At 44.0% G+C, this 14,719-nt stretch overlaps 1 protein-coding gene across 2 annotated transcripts in view; it reads right to left on the bottom strand.

The window, feature by feature from the left end:
* Nucleotides 1-14,719, bottom strand: part of LOC119174110 (NADPH oxidase 4) — a 261,285-nt gene that overhangs the window by 110,716 nt on the left and 135,850 nt on the right. For both annotated transcript variants that reach the window (XM_037424916.2, XM_075896203.1), the window contains exon 2: nucleotides 338-433. In XM_037424916.2, coding sequence (XP_037280813.2) covers nucleotides 338-433 — 96 coding nt within the window. The remainder of the gene's footprint in view (nucleotides 1-337; nucleotides 434-14,719) is intronic.

A 14,719-nucleotide genomic window follows, 5' to 3' on the forward strand; every position in this document is an offset into this window, starting at 1 on the left:
CAGAGTTCGAAGTGAACAAGATAACTCATGTAGAGGTCACATAGCGGTAATGCAAGCGTATAAAACGCACAGTAACTTTACTTTAGCAAGTGTATCCACGTTTATTAATTTCGCCTAATAACTCTGACTTCTAGTTTACTCTTTTTTGAGTTAATGTCAAATACATTTATTTGCAGACGAGAGCATCTATCAACTTGAAGCGATTGACATTTTTATTTTGTAATGCATTTGAATGACGCCTTTAAAACTGCCTTTCAGAAGCGCCTGTCTTGTATTTTCAGTTGGTTTTGAGCTCACTTTGTGCTATCATATGCACGAAGCAGTATAAAAAACTCACCCCGAGCATTTCACGTAAGTAGAAGTGCTTCTCTTCGTATTTGTATGTGCAGTAGGTGGCGAAAAATATGGCTGTGACAGCGCCTACCCATACGACCTGCAATGAAAAAAAGGAATGTTTTTAGCAACAACTAGGTACTTCACGTATTTACGTACACAGAATGACAGAAACATGGATCATTTTTCACTAGTAAACTCTCAATCAAATTGTGCAATGAACTGTGTACCGTAATGACCTCCATTGGCTTTCTTCTTGGGTTAATGTGTTCACATTAACTCAGACGTTAATTACTCGGGGAATAGACGTTCTTTACAGGTCACCTTATGACAGCCTTTATTTACATTTCACAGTTGACTCTGAAAAGCGAAGCTTCATGGACAGAGCCGCTGAATGTCGGTATGGTAGAGCAAAATGAGACACGGGGCAAAATGCGATACTTTTATTTTTATTTATGGTTAATATTATGCGGTTTAGCATCCCAAAGCCACCATATGATTATGAGAGACGCCGTAGTTTAGGGCTCCGGAAATTTTCACCACCTGGTGTTCTTTAACGTGCACCCGAATCTGAGCACACGGGCCTACAGCATTTCCAGGACATTTGGACTTTGCCAGCCTCTGTAGCTAATACAGAAACTAGTCTTCTTTGTTTCTCTTTTCCAGCAATAAGTGCTGCTTTTTGTATAGTTTTTCATGAGTAAAAGTTGATGATTGCACTCAGCGTTCCCTCCGAAAAAAGTTACGCTACTCGTGTCAGTGTGTACGTGACCCGTCAAAGAGTACAAAGTTCTGCTTGGCCAAACTTTAGGATTCGTGCATGAAGCTATCCTTGCGTCAATACAGTATTGTAAATATTTATTTTGTTACTATGAACTACAAGCTACAAATCCCCAAAGGTTAGTTTGTTTGGTGTCCATTGACTAACTGGAATTTTTAAAAATTTTCGCATGTCAGAGGAGCAAAATGTGACAAAAGGGCATTCAATTGCCTTAGAGAGTGTCTTATACTATTTGACCTACTTACTATCTTGCACTCATTATGTTCCCTTTCTTATTTAGGAAAATTTTGAAGTACAAGATGAATTTATATAGAGCTTCTTTAGAGGAAAACGACCTAAAAAGCCCACACAGCTGTTCAGCACATGACTCGCTTCATTCGCGCTGCGTCAAGGTTGTTCTGTGTTCACAAGAATGCTCCCGATTGGTGCATAAGAAACTGAAGAATCTCCCAAGCTCTTCACTAACGCGTTTTGATATCAACTTTTAATACAATTTCATCAATACCAAAATTAAAAAAATAAATAAAACAAGCACTCGAACATCTAAATCCAGAAGAGTTTTAAAGCACGGTTAATGAAGCTGCAAGCCGCAAAATACCTATGCAGTTCTGCATCGAAACGGCAAACAGAGACAAAAAAGATGCACCAGTACATGTGTAGTCTCCAATTAATAAATAACTCATTGAAGTGCATACGTTCAAACATTAGCACTAAGAAAGACGGTTTGTGCAAAAAAGTTTTGGAGCAACACAGTGCAGAGTTCAGAATGAATTCAATGCGTGGAGTGCAAGTAATGCTTTACCAAGGCTGCGTGCGGGCCCACAGAGTGAGTTTAAAATTTTTATGCGGTAGAAACAGTAGGGATGAATTCTTTCCAACAATGTCTCACTCAGCTCCACGCAGGGCCTCGTGTGGCCCCGCAGATTGGGAAGAAAATCAAAACAGATCAAGTGCTCTTTTTCTTTTCTTTTTAAAATGAAATTTTGAACGGTGGCAAAGAGGCCATATCCAGACAGAATATATTTTGTGCCCAAAGATTCGTTTCTGTATTGATAATTCATGGCCATGAGTGAAGTAAAAAAAATGTTCGCTATTTTCGCATTTTTTTCGCATTGATACCCTATAAACATGTTCGTTTTTTCTGCGTAATAAACTCCAATGTTCGCCATCCCGTACTTTAAAACAGCAAGATAGAGGTACAATATTACAAATGACTCATATGACAAGCTCCTCTGTCAAATCTAGTGTTATCGGTCTTTTTTTTTTTTTTGGCGTGTCGACGTACCAGTTAAGTTTTATTTTTCTCGCTGAACTACTCAAGCCCCATGCGTAGCCTGCAGTCCTCAAGGGAGAGAGCCTGAGGCTGAGAAACGCTGCCCTTAATAGTATTCGTAAAAACACGAACAATTCATTCAGTTTATTCATCAGATGCTCCCTCTTCCCCACCCACCATCCATCATATCTCTGTAAAACCGCAAAGATACTTCACTGCTCTCTGGCTGAAAATGAATGGCTTGTGTAGGCGCTTCGGATTCCGAGCGACTTGTAAAATATTTTACAAGATGGGTTTTACAATTCCGTACGCAACACGCCCTTTTTTGCGGTGTAACTGCGGTCAGGTCCGCAATAAGAATCACAGTCTGAAAACACCTAGCAACAATTCTGACTTCGTCGATTTGTAATATAGTGTTAAAAACGCATACTAGGGCATTGGATGAATATTTTAAAGGCTCTGAACTCAAATACAGGCGGGTTATGACGGGACTTGTATGCTCAGCAGATCCTGCGAGCAAAAGACGATGCGAATGAGCATTACATTTATGCACAATGCCAGCGTTTTCTTTTCGAAGTAAACAAGGACGCCGTTTGCGATCTCATCAGGTGCTCAATGCGGTCTTCACTTTTGCTTGGTAACGTAGCGTTTCGGGCGTGTTGGTACGTCATTTTTTGTCGCACACCTTTATTTGTCCCTGTTTTTCGTGCGCTGAAAAACAACAGATTCACCCCTGCTTTTACTGAAACACAGGCAAAGTCAGAATTCCTGCTTCCCTCCTCAGATGTGCTGTGCCTGTTGGTCTTTATCTATATCGCCTTCGGCGTAGCAGGTGTCGTCGAAAGTTCTTCACGTAAATTCGCTTTATGTAACATCGCGTACTGAGTGCCTTGAAGCAGATTCCTTACAGCAGCTTTGCTATAAGATCGGAAGCAACACGGACAGCATGGTCAAGATCAGGAAATGATTGCCTAGTGCCGGAAGGGTTGGCTGTGCGGTGGAGGCACCCAACCACAGTACGCATTTTCTCGATGCCATGATACAGAAAGGAGCCCCGCCGTGGTGGTCTAGTGGCTAAGGTACTCGGCTGCTGACCCGCAGGTCGCGGGTTCGAATCCTAGCTGCGGCGGCTGCATTTCCAATGGAGGCGGAAATGTTGTAGGCCAGTGCGCTCTGATTTGGGTGCACGTTAAAGAACCCCAGGTGGTCGAAATTTCCGGAGCCCTCCACCACGGCGTCCCTCATAATCATATGGCGGTTTCGAGACGTTAAACCCCACAAATCAATCAATCAATGATACAGAAAGGAGCAGACGCAGCACCAAGCTTTAGGGCTCGTTGTTGTGCGCGAAGCACGGGTGTGGCACGTGTTGCAGTCGTTCATGAGCTTACAGTGTGCGACCGCATTTACGGTTGTATTCAGTATATTCCATTCATTTTTTTATGTTTCCGTTGTGTACATGCTGGATGGTTGTGTTTGAATAAAAGGTGCGTGTGCAGCTTGACGGTAGTCAACGACCAGAGTATACAAGGCAGTACCTACAAGAAGTGTGGTTCAATGAACGCCATCAAAAACCGCATATAGCAAGTACACGTACAATGGTAAACTCGAAATTCTAGCAACAGCTGGAACTACTAGAGGACAGAAGTACCAACTACCAAAAATGTACATTTTTTACAGTATCACCATAGCAAGTAAAATATTAAAACAGTAACGTAGCAATGGTATTCAAATAAAATATTAAAACAGTAATGTAGCAATGGTATATATATATGCATGAAAAAAAATAAAAACGCCACCTACGTGTGACAGTAAGAAACTCATGTCTGTGGAAAAAGTCAGTTGCGCCAAAAAGGCGACTCAATGAATGTGATAGCAGCATATTCGAATGTTTTACGAAGCAAAGCTACCACTTTTAATAGCAATAAAAATTGTAGTAAACATGCACTTGCTAAGTAACCAAGTTTCTTGCAGTGCGGCCATTAGATGACGACAACAAGGCTCGTGCGTAGTGACGGCGTTGATATACGAAGTGAGCTTGACAGTCAACTCATATAGATCCAATCTAATGTAACTAAACAAAACGCTGGTTAAGAGAACATGTGAGGCTTTTTCTTTTTTAATAGTGGAGCCGCTTAAGCTCAACGTTCGGATTGAGGGTGTACGAAGGATCTAGGACGAGCTCTCCTGTCCCTGTACGTTGCCTGTGGCCGTTTGATGTTTGTCGGACCGGCAACAAAATTAGCCAGTGGCGTTACGTCCCATCACACCAGACTATGGAACGTCGTGAAGACTTCACAAATTTTTGCGATCCGTGACGCCCTTGCGTAAGTAATACTTTTTCCACCACTCACTCTCGACGCCACGGGACGGTCGCCGCCGACGGTCAAATTTCTTGTCCGACGAGGCACGTAAGCTTTTCGCCTTAATATCTCGAGTTTTACATTTCGATATCACTACATGATTAAGAAAGACGCCGTAGTGAAGGGTGCCTTAAATTTCGACCATCTGATGTTCTTTAGCGTGCATTCGCATCAAAGAGTGCACATACCTCCCATTCAGCGTCTATATTAGTTAGGTCACAGGTGGACAACGCATTGCCGGTGAGCGTACAGACATGCAGTACTCAATGGTGCACCAGTCACACGCGTAATTGTATGCACCATTTTCACAAATAATTGACATACGACATAGTTCGCTGTACGATGTCTAATGGAGGATGATGTTGGCTTTCTCCTGCTATATATGCCTGCCTTCATGGACTTTTTTTTTCATGAATCCAAGGCAGAGTATGCAGCTGTTACCTCTACGAATATTGATCCCGTTGCAGCGTAGCCACCCCGCCAGGTATCTGAAACGCTTTCTATAGAACCGGACTTTTCTACAGCGTGACATTGTCATATCCAGGCGACGCACTCCTTCTACCGGGAATGGCAGCGGAAGCAACAGGGCAAACAGTTTTCTTGCATTCTTTCTGTATTGTTGGCAACATTATGGGGAATTTCAAGCTGATGTTTCCTGACGCATGTTACAGTGTAACTGTCTGTCCTCTCCAGCTTTCTCGCCCATTTTCATACCTCCGAGAAAAACTGCTCTGCAATGAGTACTTATGTCAAAATTGCGTTGTTACATATGCATTCAGCATGTCTAAGTGTACCATGATGACTATTACGTTATTGGGCGATTGCTATATGCAGTGGGCTAACAGTTCTTATTACAGCGAAAGCTGTTATAAGATCACAACAACGGTCACGTGCACCGTAGTTGTCCGCCACCGCCGGAGTGCGTAACCACTATGGCACAAAAAATAAGAAAAAACTCAATAAATAAAAACCACCAAGTACACAAAGGGCATCCAACCCGGGTACTCTGCGTGCCAGCTCAGTATTCTACCACAAGGTCATGTCGGTGCTTTGAAACTCCACTGCAAACTGGTCTTAGGCAAGCAGGATGTCGGGAAACAAATTGCGTTAATAGAAGTATTAACGCCTTTCAGAACAGCAAAAAAAAAAACGGTCAGGAATCACTAAATGCGAATCCCAGAACGAGTGAGTCATTGAATACTCCAAGCCATTACAAAAACTTAAGTACTAACACTTCATCATCGTCCGCCACATGTAGCATCAAAAATTGCACAAAATTCCTTGGAAGTAGTGAGTACTATAGATACGCTGGTCAGAATAATAATGAAGGATGGAATAGTGAATGTCTACGTACTACACAAAATTATAATGGCGTAGTGGGTACCGTGCAAGTGCGCTTGTAGTAGTTACCATAAAAGCGCTTAAAACACTTTTAAACGGCCTTCCAGCATTCGCTGTGACTGCGCTTCATGTTCCGCGCAGGCCTGGTGGTTTTTATAATTAAGCAAATACATCTCAGTAACGAAGAAATTACTACATCCTACTCCGGTGAACTGAAACCAACATGTACAGGTAGTGCAACTCAATTAGAATACACTATAAGTGTTGGTGCTCAAGAGCGTGGACAACATGTATATGTGTGATGATTGACAGGCCGCAAAACCTACGAATATATTGCAATATCCTGTGCGGACCATGTGAGGATGCTCTACCAGGTCGTAATGCCTTTTGCACGTTTGAACGATCGTCATGCGCTGGCTAAGAAAGACGGGGTAATTCAGAAGTCATCTTGTATGTCTTGTGATTTAAACAACGAAGTAGAACCTGGGTCACCACGTCTTTTGCTTATCTGGAACACTTCGACTGGGAAATATCTTCGTCCGTATCCTACTTCTGTGAAGAAAGCAGCCTTTTAACTACAAACGTTTTCTTAATAAATAATGTATTAACGTAATTACCAGCTGTATGCAATGGCATAACTCTGTCTTTCCCGCTACAACTGTGACGTTGTAAAGTAATCGTTGCTGAGTATCGATTCAATCCCTGGCGGGTTCGAATCCTGAAAGAGGGCTGCGTCGCATTGTCCTTCAAAACGTAGCCCACCACCGAGAAAGTCGGTGTGAGCGCCCAGCTGTTCTGCCAAGTGGCGCTTGGTGGCCCATGGTCAGAGGAGCGATACCATGACTACCCGAGGTTTGCTTGCTTGAATGCTCGCCACTCGAGTCGTAATGTGCTTCGACAGTTGTGTCGACTATACAGCAAAGATTGATGTAGTCTTGATTCATATCGGACACAAACGGGATTGTCGCACCTCTGCAGGAATAGTCACCTCCGCATAAGCTTCCCCGCGATGCTATGCAGCCGGGTCTGCCATCTCCGCATCACTCTTGCATTGCGGTAATACTCTATAGTACACTTGCAAACTCAACGTCTTGCCCGAGAGAGAAGTTAAAGGGGGATATGAAAGGGAGGAACTGCTCTCTTTTTCCTGGGATGTGGGCCAGACATTACGCTATAGCGACGGCGCTTCCGGCCGTCTGGATAACTAAAGTTCAATGATGTAAATTCGTGTCAGCGTGTGAGAAAACATCGACCCTTTTTTATTTTTTATCGTGCTGTTCAAGACATTGCACGTAGGTCTATGCTGAAATTCCGCCCTATCAAAAGGGTCCCTCGCCACCCCACGTTAAAAGACGAGGGGCTTGTTTTCTCCTCTCTTTCATAACAATTCACTCAACGCGATGCATCCTCCTCGCTCCTTACTTCTTAAAAGCACGTGAACAATGTCAGAAGTAAGCGCAAGAGAGCTAGCACCTCTCGAATACACGCTGTTATGACCGCTTGCGCAGTTGGAAACACACAAAATGAAGTGTGATCACTTGATCATGCATGATATTGATGCGATACAAGAAAGAACGGATTGGCGGCTGCATGGAAAAGTAATGCTGAAGACAAATCACGTTTGACATTTCGAGTATTTGGACCAATACAGAGCAGGTATACTATAGATATCGCACGAAGTACTGTCTGCGTCACAGAAGTCCGCAATGAGAAGAAATATCAGGAAAGAATATTGCGCTCATTTTTTTATTTATTTTGAGCCTGGTGAGGGACCATTTAAGGCTGTTTCATAAGCCACGATTGCAGCGAAAAAAAATTCGTCCTGTTCACTCCAATTGCTCTGTTCGAAACCGTCGCTAATGGCGGTTTCGTTTCACATAGACCTCGAACGGTCCGCGATTTTCGCAAGTTCTCGTCACCGCTCATTGTGACAGACACGAATGTAATGTAATAAGATGTGCAATATGATATCATGAAGTTACCGTGAACGGTAACGAAGGGCCCCCTTGTTTCGTCATTTAAGAATACTTTCCAGTCTGAAATAATATTAAAATGCACAGCACAGCATCAGCTATAATCAAAGCAAACACGTCGACTCTATTTCAACGGCTTGGCCAGACCAGTCCCATTTCGACGGGTCCCGACAAAAAATCGCTCCCGTCGCTGCGTTCAGAGCGAAAATTTCTAACATGTTGGAAGCTCGCCGCGGACCGCTGCAGCGGGAGCGAACTGCCTTTTTTTTTTTTTCGCTGCGAGCGAATTCGCAGCCTGAAAATCACTACTTTTTGTGTCATGTGAAACGGCCTTTAGGTGGTTATACTCTTGTTGCAAATTTTTCAGTGATGTTCTGCACCCTATGTTGTTGCACACATCCGAAGACAAAATATGGCTCACAACACTACTTACTCATTTCTCACGAACGAAAATATTTGTGCCTGGGCAAGGGTACTCCAGTTCATATTTGGATTCATCATTCGCTGTTCACTTGCAGCGAATACTTATGGTCGTTTTTACAACCGAAAATATTCCTTCATTAACTTCGGCGGGTCTCTGTATTGTTAGCGGTGTTCTCGTAGATGAGCCGATTACTCCGCTACTCGCGGTTTGATTTATTTATTTCTCTATATCTTCTCAGGATCTTTGTTTACCTTTAGCAAGCATCAACGGGAGTCTATTCGACGCTATCTGACACCGCCCCGCCTCTTCGTGCTTTCCTTCCCGTTTTTAACAACGGGGTCAGGCCTCAACAAACATTCCATGCAGAGGTATGCGGTAACCGTCGAGGCGAACGCTGCCTAAACGCGGCCACCACTGCCAAACAATGTCGGGTAAAAGAAAAAGAGGCAATAAATATACAAAAAACTCTCACCACTATCCTCAGCTCATCTCGGCGACTTGTCAGGCAGAAAGGGTGTTCTATAGAAAAGCACAAAGCCCCTCTAGGAAAGGTGTGCACCCGTCCGTGAGACAGCTGAGTGCAGCACCATAAGCGTTGCTTCCCTCTTCCCTCAGAAAGCCAGGTATACTTCAAGTGGCGCGAACGTCTATTACTGCACAGAACTACGGCGCTGCCATGCATCGCTTCCGAAGCTGGAAATAAGCGGCCGCGACATTACCGCCGGAAAACGCGAGTTCGCTTCGGCAATTTTCGCATTAGGCGCGTGCTCGGTTCGGCCCGAGATCGAAGGGGGGCTGTCGAGACTGCCGCGCTGACCGCAAGAGAGTCGGATGCAATGATTACCAGCCCCTTTGAATATAGGATCGGGCACGCTTTTCCGCACGTTTCAAGGAGGCGTCGCCGGCTTTGCAGCGAAGTGAGCGAGGTGGCAGCAGAGGTGGGCGAGCTCTTTCCGGGGTCACGCCTTGCGGTTCACGTAACACATTTCACTTTTGCTTCTGCCCTTCCGGACGCGCCCTCTTCGCCTCGGCGGCGTCACTCGGCGAGTGTGAATCCGTGCTCGCGCGAGGCTTTGTGTACTCGTCGGCGGTAGCAAAGAACGACGGTTATGCTCTCGTAAGCCGCCACGCGGAGCCACGAACACCGTATGCGTAAAGCCCCTTGATCTTTACGTATACGTAAGTTCCGTAGTACGTATTTGCCAGCGCTACGATGGCTGCAACTGTACCGGTGCGCTTGACTGCCACGTAGTCGAGTTACCGGTGCCATCTTTGAAGTACGGATCACTTTAGGATTGTCGCATGCCATCATCTTATGACGTCGTAGCTTGGTGTTACGCAGGAAAAATGACGTATGGCATAACCACCTGAAGCATATTGAGCGCCAAAGAGAAGTCTTCTTCCTCCTGTTCTTCGAGCGCCTTGGTGGTGATATAAAGTGCTTTAGAAGCCCCGGTAAATCGCGTATGAGCATATAAAAAAAAAGAAAGATTCATAGAAAGACAGAACAACAAAAGCATATATTAGGCAGAAAAAATAGGATGAGCAGGTAAGAGAAACATATACACAGAGAAAAATAAATCCAAATAGAAGAAGGGGTGACACAAAAAAACTAGAAAAGAAAACGAGTGAAAAAAGAAACAGAACTGAAAAAAAACAAAGAACCATCTGTGCACTTCCTTCAGGTTAATGCGAAAGGTCCCTAAATTTTCGGTGGTGAGAAAAACGAAACGGCTGAAGGAATTCGATGCGCATCGGCTGGTATTCTCACCCTTCACTTTTCATTGCTTTTTTTTTCTCTTTTATCTCAGCCAGAGAACGATCCATAATTTTTTTTATTTATCAGAGTACCCACAGCGCCAAAAAAATTACGGAGGGGGGATGGAAGTTACACAATACACAATTACTATTAAATGCGTATTTACAGGTTTTGTTGCATGAAATGTGCCGAGAATCGGGATATACACTCAAGAATTAATAATGACAACAAAATGAAAGGGCACAAAACATTATAACAAGAAGTAGAAGGCAGAGGTAGAGGTGAATATGGCAAAATCATTAGTAAGATGAAAATTGTGCGGGGGAAAATGTGTTCCTAAACGACTCAGTTCTGCACGTGTATTCTGTAACTTTGTTAGAATGATCAAGTCGTGTTGAAATTGTAATGTGATCGAAATGTGTACTTATCTGTATCTATACCTTTTTTGTAATGAAATGTGCTATGAAACATTTTGAATCTAAACTTTTTCCTCGGCTTTTCCCGAGTTTTCCACCCGAAACTTGATTTTGCAAGGGGGTATGTTAAATTGTCATCTATAGTTAGAGTAACAAACCTTAAGGCTAAATTTTGTGCCCTTTCTAGCGCCTTCATGTCTTGTTTGAACCACGGATACACGGATCCCAAACTGAGCAAACATACTGGATTATAGGCCGGAAGTTCATTTGATACAGTGGTTGTTAAGTTTCAAACAATAAAAGAATCAAATTAAAGAAAGGGTGGACATTTTGGAAAATTTGATGCATGAGGGACTCATGCGCATTCCTAAAAGGCAAAAGCGTCTTTAATGAATCCATTATTGAGGTTAGCAATTCATACGACCCTCCAGATTCGAGCCCTGGGATCCAAGCTCTTCCCAAAGGCTCGTGAGCGAAGAAACATGTTCTATTCAAAAACTTGCCATCATTGGTACAGCATGATCACAGAATACAACGTCCAATTAGACGGTAAGGAAATGCGCTAGTGTCAAATTTCGCCGTCAGCATGCTCTTAACCAAAACAATATGACATGCCACCAAACAGGAAAGACTTCGAATGGATGTTGCTGACTTGTGTCTCATTATGAAATAAAAAAAATGTACCAATAATATTAATTTAGAAAGAGAAAACTTGACCGGTAGGTGCCACCACCAATACGCATCTTAGTAACGCATGCAAAACAATAGCGCACATTTACTAAGACTCACACATGCGACCTAGAGAAGGCTCCCACTTTCCAAACACCACGACCATTCACTCAAACAGTTCGTAATTTAGTTAGTTCGAAGGATAAATCTTATCCAATCGTTCAAGACAGCGCTGCATACGACTCGTTGGCTGTGTCCTGCCACAGGAAACCTTGGAAATAAAATGGCTCCAAAAAGATAACTAGTTCTGGCGGGGCCGGATTTACGCCTTCCATGATCCAGCTTATAACAATGCCCGCAACATGGGCACTATTACGTCATCTTGATTGCGTTTGTATTTATGATTATTCAAACACTACAAAAGGACAATGTACACTAGGCGAACATTGCTTCTGGCTGTAAAAACAGGAAGCACGTCGTCTTTACCTTGTCGTAAACTACAGTTCTCCAAAAGAGCGAGAACAAAAAAAAAAAGTCACCGCATATCTAGGGGGTGAATGATGATAAGTGGGGTGAAGCGTCCATTCATCCATCTGTCTGTCTGTCAATCCGTCAATTATACGAAATCATCCACTATACGAGAACCATAACGCCATCAAGTGATATGCTCCCAAGGATAATAGACGTCATTTGATTTATATCTGCGGTTTAACGTCCCAAAACCACTATATGATTATGAGAGACGCCGTAGTGGAGAGCTCCGGAAATTTAGACCACCTGGGGTTCTTTAACGTGCGCCATAATCTGAGCACAGGGGACTATAGCATTTCTGCCTCCATAGGAAATGCAGCCGCTGCATCCAGGATTCGATCCCGCGACCTGCGGGCCAGCAACCGAGTACCTTGGCCACTAAACCACTGTGGCGGGGCGAGCATAGTAGAGTATCTGTATATGCTTCATACGGGAGCAGAGCAGCACATAGCTCAGCTAAGCAAGTTTCATGTTGCGAGCTTTGCGACCACGCCATGAGGTGTCGCCACCATCAAAATGACGACAGCGCACTGCCGGCGTAGGTAAACGAAACCGAGCAAAGCCTTTTTTTTTTTTCGCCTATTTTATTTGTAAGACTTGATAACTGTAAGCACAAAACCCATTTTTCATTTAATTTTACGCTTTAAGAAGCATGTGTATAACGAACGAGTAGGAAATTGAAAAGTGACTCACTTTAGGTGGCAGTGCCGACCAGAAAACAAACAGTCGCGCCGCACTGCTCGTGAAAGGCACGCTGATATGTTGATACCAATTACAGAAAGTTGACCAAATACGGTCAGTGAAGTGTTGTGAAATCTTGAACTACACAGGTGCAGGAACGTAAGCGGTATACCTTTACTTACATCAGCGAAGGTTTCGTAGAGTGCGATGGATAGCCCCGCCGCGGTGGTCTAGTGGCTAAGGTACTCGGCTGCTGACCCGCAGGTCGCGGGTTCGAATCCCGGCAGCGGCGGCTGCATTTCCGATGGAGGCGGAAATGTTGTAGGCTCGTATGCTCAGATTTGGGTGCACGTTAAAGAACCCCAGGTGGTCGAAATTTCCGGAGCCCTCCACTACGGCGTCTCTCATAATCATATGGTGGTTTTGGGACGTTGAACCCCCCAAATCAAATCAATCAGCGATGGATATATCAGCCACCGCTGGACAGCTTCTGTGCTACGCGCATCTGCAGGCGTTTGGGCCATGCGTAGTACGTACCTTGTTTGCGCATGAAAGCCCATGCAGGCATATTGTTCAATGCTGTACATGCTAAAATGTTAGTTACGTGACCTTTCGTTTATGTAAACACCGATAGATTGACTCACAATGAAACGGTTTACTGCTGCAAGCTTGTGTGATTAGCGTTGTTATTTCGCTCGGCCTGTATGCGGCATCACAACTTACTAAAGTAAGTATGCAAGATACTCATGACCTTGTAGTAAGTAGTTTGCTGCAATGTACTACAAGAGAACGGGAGAAATTGAGAAAAAGGGCCTCTGCAGCGAGCGGGGGAAGGCATGACGAAGAAGCAGGCGATGATGGTGTCGTCTCGTATGCGGAATGCCAGCCGCCATATGAAAACGCTTTTGTCCTTTTGAGAACTATTTCATTTTATGCACAGCAATAATTTATACGAACAATATCCTTAGTTGTTATTTGTTCTTAAACGCTATTTGAGAGCAAAAGATAAGATAAACTTGTCAGTTAAAAGTAACAAAGTAATATTCCAATCTTTTTTTACGATTACCAACAAAATCCAGACGGCACACCATCATCGCGTCCTATCTTTACGCCCTTTCGCTCTACGGGTATGTCCCTCCCTTGGCTGAGCCATATTGTCTCGTTAGCAAGCATAGTTACGCGGCCAAGCCGCGCTCTGTTTTTGCAAGTTACTTTCTTAAGCCTGTCGCCAATTCCAGTCGACATGCCTGGCGTGTCCACTACAGGCAAATAAAAACGAAACACCTTCTTTAGGGATTGTTCCACGGGACTTCAAAGGATTTTTTAGTGTTTGCTAACGCAAAGCGCAAAGGCGTAGTGTAATCCCGAATAACATGCACCGCCGCTGCCCCATGGTCGAGTGGTGCCAGCTACGAAAGATAAGCGAATACACAAAATATAGGTCCTCCAAGATTCAAGAAGCGTTCTACTAAGCCTACAGCATTGAATAATCCAGTATGTTTTTCGGAATTGGGGCCGAATCCCCGCCAATACTTATAATAAAGGAGATGAATCTAAAGCAAATAAAAGCACCAGTTTGTAGCTAACGAGCTACAGAGCACACAATGGTCACTTGATAGATTCCAGAAGGAGGGTGAACGCTTTTGGCGCTGCGGCCTGTGCACCAGCTTTTCCGCAATGCATGGTTGCAAGCAGCGTTTAAAAATAAGAAATGCGCTACTCTGCTACCCATTGGTAGCTTTTACAGTTACTCTAAAGGATATGTACACACAACGCCATCTATTCAGCATTTCATAAACTATAGGTGGCTACACCACCACTACTACTACTACTACTACTACTACTACTACTACTACTACTACTACTACTACTACTACTACTACTACTACTACTACTACTACTACTACTAGAGAAGAGGCAACAACACCCACCTTCTGGAGCTTCGCCCCTAAAACGAATTACGGCGCCCTGCATTTTACAAATACAGCGCAAGAAACGCGCAATGCGGCCGGCGCTATGTGTTCAACACAACCGCTTACTCACGACGACGTCAACTAACGTAACTACATAGAAACTTCCCACCGCTCAAAACTGTTTCACTCATCACCTCGCAGCACGTCGCACTTGCATAACAAGCACACCGAAGAGCCACGGGCGACATATTCAATATCAGCG

Source organism: Rhipicephalus microplus, chromosome 5, assembly GCF_043290135.1.
Source record: "Rhipicephalus microplus isolate Deutch F79 chromosome 5, USDA_Rmic, whole genome shotgun sequence".
Lineage (NCBI taxonomy): Eukaryota > Metazoa > Arthropoda > Arachnida > Ixodida > Ixodidae > Rhipicephalus > Rhipicephalus microplus.